General features: G+C 33.7%; 1 protein-coding gene across 1 annotated transcript; it reads right to left on the bottom strand.

Moving 5' to 3' along the window:
• Nucleotides 1-239: 239 nt before the first annotated feature.
• SCG2 (secretogranin II) lies at nt 240-7,083 on the bottom strand. Its single transcript, XM_007428573.3, has 2 exons — nt 7,007-7,083; nt 240-2,790 (listed from the first exon to the last, which is right to left on the bottom strand). Exon 2 carries the CDS (start codon nt 2,774-2,776, stop codon nt 968-970), a length of 1,809 nt encoding a protein of 602 aa, XP_007428635.2. The 5' UTR covers nt 2,777-2,790; nt 7,007-7,083; the 3' UTR covers nt 240-967.
• Nucleotides 7,084-7,901: the final 818 nt, after the last annotated feature.

Raw genomic sequence — 7,901 nt, 5'->3', positions numbered from 1 at the left:
TTCTGACTACTGATAATTTATAAAACATAGTGTTCTACTGGTAATGCGTTTGTGACCTGATTTTGAAAAAGTGCCTTCAGTGATACCTTTGAATGGTGTGGTTGCTTGCTATCATTGGAAAAACTAGAATTGTTATACTTCTTCAAAGCACTATGATTATTTCACCTTTGGTTAAGTTAACTTTGAAAATAAGCAGTTAGTCACTCAAAACAAAACACAGTCATTGTCCAGAAATAATATTTATTCATTGACCTTAAAACACAGAATAGAAAAAGCTTTGTAAATAAAACTATATATATATATATTTATATATGTATATGAATGCTTTATTTTTTTATTTGATACTCCACAAAAAACACTACAGACAATAACAAAATATTTCAATTCATTTAAAAAACCTCTGTTTTGGCAGTCAATCTGCTTTTATCAAGACCTCTCAAGATTTACTGTTTGACGGTTTTCATTTTATTTCATAAATTTGTTTCTTAAAAAAATTGAAGCCATTTGTTATTTGACCAAGATTTTGAACATTTAAAGATACTAATAAACAACAGAACAGCTCAAAGGAGTTTATACAGACTATTCAGTGCCAAATCATCCACCACTGTGACCAGCTGAGACACAAAACCAAACCACTTTTGCACCTGAAGGAATCATCTAGGCACAAGCATTTTCACAAGCATTATAGAGCATTTGCTGGGAGCTCACAGATATCACCTGTGGAAGTCCCTGCAATCACTGATGTTTAAAACCACATGCAGAGACTACAGGAGTATCTATAGCTGAGGTCCATGAGCTTCTCTTTCATACAAGTAATATTACTCATGAAAAAGGGGTGCCATAATTCTTGTGGGCAAAAAGCAGCTAAGTATAATGCCTGAACATGCCTCAAATTCTTAAAGAAAAGTAAATCACAACTGAATTGGGGTAGAACTTAATCCAATGAGGAGAAAGAATATTTAAACAACTACATGTTTTCCATTGCCCTTTTGGTAATGTGTTCTCTCCCCTTTTCAGACTTCTCCTGGTTTAAATATTCCAGAACTTTTGCTAGCATATCTTCATCCATATATGGTCTGTTCTGTGTGTCATCATTCTCCTTAGCCATTGGCAGCCTTTTGCTGAGTAAAGTGAATTGATCTGATTCATGAGTTCCTATTTGGTCTAGATGGTCATCCTCAGATGAAACTGCAAGTGGAATTTCTTTCTTCTGACCTGTATTGATAACTTCAGGATACTTTGTCAACATCTCAGCTAAATAGTCTGACATCTCTTCTTCCTTTCCACCCAGTGATTCTTGTTCCATTTGTCTTTCTAAACGGTTAAGCCGAGCCACTTTGGAAAGTATATTTTGATTAGATCTTACAGGCAGATACCATTTTGGCAAACCGTTTTCTTGATTTATTTGATGTCCAGGATAAGGGGTTTTTTGATTACCATCATTTTCTATGCCTAAAAGATTGATAATGTCTTCAACATTGAGGTCTTCTGGCAGATTATCTGGCACAATGTTAAGTCTTTGCTTTTGATAACCATGTAAGGAGTTTATCTTATTTTTGAATAAGTCTGGCTTTTCTAAATTAATCTCAGGGATTTCATCAATATCGTCAGTCAGTTCAGGCTCTTGTTCCTTTTCATTCTGATGTTTATCTCCAGATTTCAACATTTCAATTAAATCCTCAGGTGGGATCTGTAAATTTCTTGAGATTTCTATCAACTGATAGACTGCCTGAGGATCAAGCTGTTTTTCAAAATATTTGGTTGCCCTTTTGTCTTCATTTTGGTTGATCCCTAATCTGTCACCTCCCAGCCTGTTCATCATCTTTTTCAAATAATAATCCATCAGCTGTGAAACATCTTCCAGGACTTGATTTTTATTCTCTTTTTTCATATCATCTTCCAAGGCACCTGCTCTCTTTATTTCATCATTAATCTCTTCATTTTTCTCAATTTGTTCTTTACTATCTCTTATTTCTTCTTGAGTTTGACTTTCCACTTTTTCCTCTATTGGATTCCAGTCCTCTCCTCCAACCACATCTTCATAGGCAATGTTATTTCCTTTAAAAGCATCATCTTCCTCATCAGCATATAGTTTCTGTTCCTCATTAAACCTTTCTTTGTTTAGATTATGTGGCTCCATCATCTTCCCCAGCTCCTGAAATACAGATTCTAAAGTGGCAAGACTTTGGGGTGTGTACTGTTCTTCCACTATTTCATTTGTTCTTTTATAAGGACTATCTCTTGAATTTTCTTCAAAGTATGTATGTGGCATCTTAGAATGTTTATGTGTCGTAGCAGGCCAAGTACGATAATCATAATCATCCATCATTCCATCTAGAAAGATGTTATCTGAATTCAGGGGATTTAGTTTATTTTCTTTTGAGAGAACTTTTGGTTCTTTCTCTCTTTGTCTTAGGGCTTCCAACATTGCCTTAACCCACTGTGAATCATCTTCTGGGAAGGACTCTCTTAGATTGTCAGGTAAATAGTGTTGGTCTTTGCTTTCTTTTGACTGTAGAACAAATGGGGCACTTTGATAGGAATTATAATCTGGGCTTATTTCTATATTTCTGGTTTGCTTTCTTAGGTTTTCTATGTATTCCAGAGCTTTGATCATATCTGGGCTTGGAAGCCTTTGCAGATTTTTCATTAGATAGTCTGGATCATTTTGAATGTTTTGAAAATTTTGAAGTGAAGCAGCATTGGCATAACAGATTAACACAAAAAGTTGAGCAAGAGGCAAAACTATTCCAAGCCAGGAGGTTTTATCAGCCATATTTGAAATGTTTCCTTAAAATAAAGAAAAATTGAGAATTAACACAGAGAGGTACATTCTGAATATTCTCTATGGTAAGGTATGCACAGCAATAACAGTTCTAGACTAAATCCTTATAAAATACTTTCAAGTTGAATTCCATTTATTTATGTATTTATGGCCAGTGACCAGAAAAATGAAGTTGAATTAACCATATAGTCTGTACAAATTAGTTACTACTAATTATGTTTGCATAGAAGTGATTCCCTGTAAGTTTAATTGTTTTGTTTCCCTTGTTGTTTAGGGAAACAGTCTTAGAAATGTGAGTAAATAATAATGAATCAAAATAATATTGATTTCCTAGACAGAACCCTACATTTCCTATATCGTGCATTTCTTTTATAGACTTAACACTTCCAAGACTTTGGACAGAGCATTCTCAGAATCTAGAATTAGCTACCAAAACTGATTCTGCAGCCATCAAAGTATCTGTGAACACTTGCCTTTATGCTTGCCAGGCTTTCTGAGCCATCTAATCTTTTACATTTTTTTTTTAAACTTTGAATTGAAAAAAGGAAGCTGACTTTTTGCAAAATTCAGGGCCAGCCACTACCATCATTTTTATTTCCAAGAATATTTCTGGCCCCAATGGGCCCCATAAACTTGATAAGTGGCTGCATTCCAGTGTTTTGCTTGAAAGTGTACTTACCAGCTTAGAAAAGGGACAAAATAAGTCAGGGTAGTAAGACATGACCTGAGGTTGGGGGATCTGAAGGATATGGCAGGTAAGATTCTGGTAAACCTGTTATTTCTATCTGATTATGTCCTTCCATAGCATTTTCTTTAAATGAACAGGTCCCACCTCCTCCAGCAGCCATCTTGTGGGAATGTTCACAGCAAGTTCTCAAAATTCCAGATGTGGCCACTAGTCCAAAAAGGTTCCAATCAATCAATAAGTTTATTGTTGTGATCACAAGTTGTGGCAACATGACATAAAATAAAAGTAGAGCAAAAAAAAAAAAAAGTATCTGGATTCTGTTGGTAATTATTCACTCCTCTTTGCCAACACAATGCCTCATTTTGTTCAAACTCTGCAAATAAAATGGTAAGCTCAGACTTATTTAATAAAATAGTCATATAGATTGGGACAGTTTATAAGTAGTGCTAGTAAATAAATACAATGAATAAAATAAATGGGAATAAATATTTTATGCAAAATAAATCTCTATCTCTATCTCTAAATATTTATAACACACTCCCAAGTGCAAAATTAAAGCAATCTTAATAGTCAAGTCAGCTTTTTCCCTTGACAAAGAATGGAGATTTTAATTGCTAGCCTGTGTTGTTTTTATAATGTTTAGATGTGCCTGAGAATTGCAGCCAGATTTATCGAGTGCTTAATGATCTGAGAACAAGGTAAATGGCTAATCAAAATATAAATAAGTCCATAAAATATTACATAAATTAAAATTATAAAAAATGTAAAAAATAAAGATAACAAATATTGACAAATGTTGGTTTTCCTATCTACAGTTTAACAGAACATCTCAGTCTGTTCATTTACTCATTCCAAACCCTTGCACTCAGAAAGTAGAACCTTACGGTAAAAAATAAGCAGACCTCAAACAAAATTATAGAACTAAGCTTCTGAGATAATTTAAGGATTAGTTTGAAGTTTTGCAATATATTTCATTAATTGTGTGATTTTTAAAATTTAACTGTTCAAGAAGAACATTTCAGAAAGGGAGATTAGCAAATATCAGTTAGCTTGAGAGGCTAAATGGTCATCATTTAAAAAAAATGTGTTTCCCTAATATTTTATCAGGCATATGCTTATACTGAAGAAATGTTTTTGTCTCAAATGCATCTAAGGAAGCCTAGCATTAAAGGTACAGGGCAATACTGAATAGGACACCCTAAAACTACTGGCTTGAGTATATGTTTTGCTAGGCTGTGGCCACCCTCATTTGTAAATGAGTCTTTCGTATTTATGATTGTGTTAGTAGTGGGAATTGTTTTTAAAAATCCTGTTTACAAAAAGAGTAGTACACAGCCCAGACTGGATTTACCACTCCAATCATAACATGATTGATCAGAGATATTTATATTCAGAGTTATAAATATTATCTCTATAACATTTTGTTGTATCATCTATGGGAGCAAGTAGTCAGCAGTACAGTGCACTGAACGTTATATAAAAACTGTTACTGTTTTTTTGTAGAAATGGAATCTCCTCTCCTCTTTTATACACACACAAGATACACACATGACTGTCTTCAAAAAACCATGTATTTGGGTTACTGGGTTAAAGGGACAGAATTTACTTAAATCTGGCTGAAAGAAATTCTCATATTTTTGAGAGACTACAATAAGCAAACCAGAGGAAAATCAAAACCAGAGTGGAGATAAAATAGTCTTTGCCTGATTCAACCTTTTTCAGTCCATTCATTTTTCCTCTCCCTTTCACGCTGTGTAAAATATCCTGTTGACATAGTAGTGGTTCATGAGGTGAAGGAAAAAACCCAGTAATGCTAGTTTACCTTTCTGTTCTGAGTAAACACACACATACACACTGAAGGTTTATTATGACATTCAAGCAATAGTTGACTTTGTTTTGCAGCACAATATGCCATAATTTTACATATTGAGGTAATTAAAATAGTATCACAGAATTGCTATATTTTTATCCAACAATGCCCCAAATAAGAATTTAGATTAATAAATATGCTACTTAATAATCTGTTAATTCTCAAGGCTCTATTCAACCTCATTTCAAAATAGAAGGAAGAATTCTTCTTTAAGAATGTCCTTAAAAGAAAGAGGATAGTTTTTCTTACATTACAAAAAAGATTGCAGCCCCAATGCTTGAATGGCTTTAGTCAAATAGCTTTTATATACTAATGACCTCTTCAAGGAAAATCTGTGTAAAAAATGAAAATGGACAGCAGATAAAGAAAGATAAAGTGTGGATTATTGTATTGATTCCAATTTTAGTGCTAGTTAAATACACAGAAATCAGTGGGATTTAATTTATAAACTTAGGTCCTTCTGATTTTAGTGGACTTACTCTGGATTTCACCTATAGTTGACTGGAATATTACCTAGTTAATAGCACCATTTTAAAATTGTTGTATTGATTGGTAGTTGTTTTTTTTTTTTGGTTTGTTTCTATATATTTCAAACAGAGCCCTCGTTCTTATTCTGCACTCTGTAGTCACTCTGAACTACAATTGTGCTTAGTTATGAAGATTTATTGTAAGATAAAATAATGTTAAGCTCCGGATATGAACAATGAACTAAATGCATTGAAATTTAACATTTTTTTAAAAAGTAGTTTTCTTTTGTGTCCTATTTTATGCTTCAGTTGCCATCTTTTTATGCTAATAGTGCCATCTTTTAGTTTACATGGGTAAATACCAAAAGGAAATATTTAAAGGCTTCCCCCCCTCCCCATTGTATTTTCTACTTTACTACTTCTTGTGAAAGCACAATGAATTCAAATTCAGTTCCAATATCTCCAAATAACTGCTTATTAGCAAACCCCTTAGTTTCCTTTCATTCTGCATAGAAATAAATAATGTACCTGAATGAAATGGTAAAACTCTTAATATATCCAATGGACTGAGGGTTTTAGCTCTTAATATATTCAATGGAATTTGATTCTTTATGAAAATACTTAATATGACTTTTCCCTACAGTTATGCAGAGATCCACTGTACCTATTTTATCCATAAATGCATAAATTTATCCATAAATCTGTAAATTTTACTTAAGCCAAACTAGACTATTAGAAATTTCATCTTAGGTGGAAGAATAAAGTGTTAGTACCATTATGTTTAAAATTATAGTGACTTATTTCTGAGATTTAGTTGCACTGACACTCACCAAAAAAAATGAAGCCTTATAAATATACATGTTTATAAACTACTAAACATCCTGAAATATTGCTTGCTGTGTAACAGTTTTGAATAGCTCTCATGTAGAATTACCAGCACTCCCCTTACTCTGGTTTCTTGTTATTTTTGATATCTATGGTTAGATCACAAGGTATGAAGGATATATTTAACATCTTCATAAAACCCTGTTTCTGTGCTGCTAAGTGAAGTGCATCAGGTTTCAATTTCAAACGTTTTCTGACTAGGTAATTTGCTGCTTCTAGCGTATTCTTTGTTGGGAAACTGCATATAGAGAAAATATCCATTCACTTTTCCATTTGATTTGTCGATTAAAAGAGAAAGTATATATTCTTACCTGTGTCTGAGGTAACCTAAAGCATGATATTGGCTATATCCATCCGCTCCGAGTTTATGGACTGTTTTCAGCACCAGGACAGCTCCCTCCGCTTATAGTGTACATCACCTGACTCTCTACTGACGACTGACGTCACCCCAATCGGTTGGGGGAAAAAACAAAAAAGCGACTTTCCTTTTGAGAAAGAACGATACAGAAAAAGCGTAGTTCGGCTTCATTATTTGAAGGGAGGGAGGAAGAGGTTTCCTTTGTATGTTTACGCCATCTACCTTCCCCTGGGGAAAACTGCATTCTTCTATGCAATTAGGCAGCCTCTGAAAACCTTAAAAAAGAGATGACACTGGTCAGGTAGGTAGAGCTTATATATTTCCCTGTGGCCTATTCCTTGACAGGGACGGGCAGAAAGTACTGTAGATCTGGACCTCCTGAGAGCACAAAGGGATTTACAGGAAACTGGAAAGAATTTCTGATTCCCAAATATTTAGAAATGGCTGTATTAGAAGGATTTCCACACCAACTCTGTAGATTTTAAATGATGCAGCTGACATTATGAAAGCTTGAGAATAATCAGGAGGTTTTAAAAAAAAAATGTGACAGAACTGTGATATATGTTCACATTTAGCACTGAATACAAATTATTAGATTAAAAAAATTATAAATCTATCTTTTGCAGCAGGCTCCAGATGATGGATCTCAAGGCTTTGGTAAAAGCAAATAGGTTCCATAAACCTCCAAATCCATGCAGGATAGGGATTTGATTATCATTGCTGCTTTCTATTACATTCATTTTTCTAAACATATATGTATGTTTTAAAATATATTTTGGAGGAGTTGCTCTTAAAATTGGTAATGAAATTATAATGAAACACACACAGAGACATACTGACATAAAGGA

The sequence above is a fragment of the Python bivittatus genome, unplaced genomic scaffold, assembly GCF_059951505.1.
Source record: "Python bivittatus isolate LINGU-HERP-01145 unplaced genomic scaffold, Pbiv_v1 ctg000980_np1212, whole genome shotgun sequence".
NCBI lineage: Eukaryota > Metazoa > Chordata > Lepidosauria > Squamata > Pythonidae > Python > Python bivittatus.
This window is presented reverse-complemented; position numbering and strand designations above follow the sequence as displayed.

Bases quoted from the DNA above. Each gene is read 5' to 3' on its own strand.
- SCG2 (XM_007428573.3), bottom strand. From the start codon at position 2,776: ATGGCTGATAAAACCTCCTGGCTTGGAATAGTTTTGCCTCTTGCTCAA.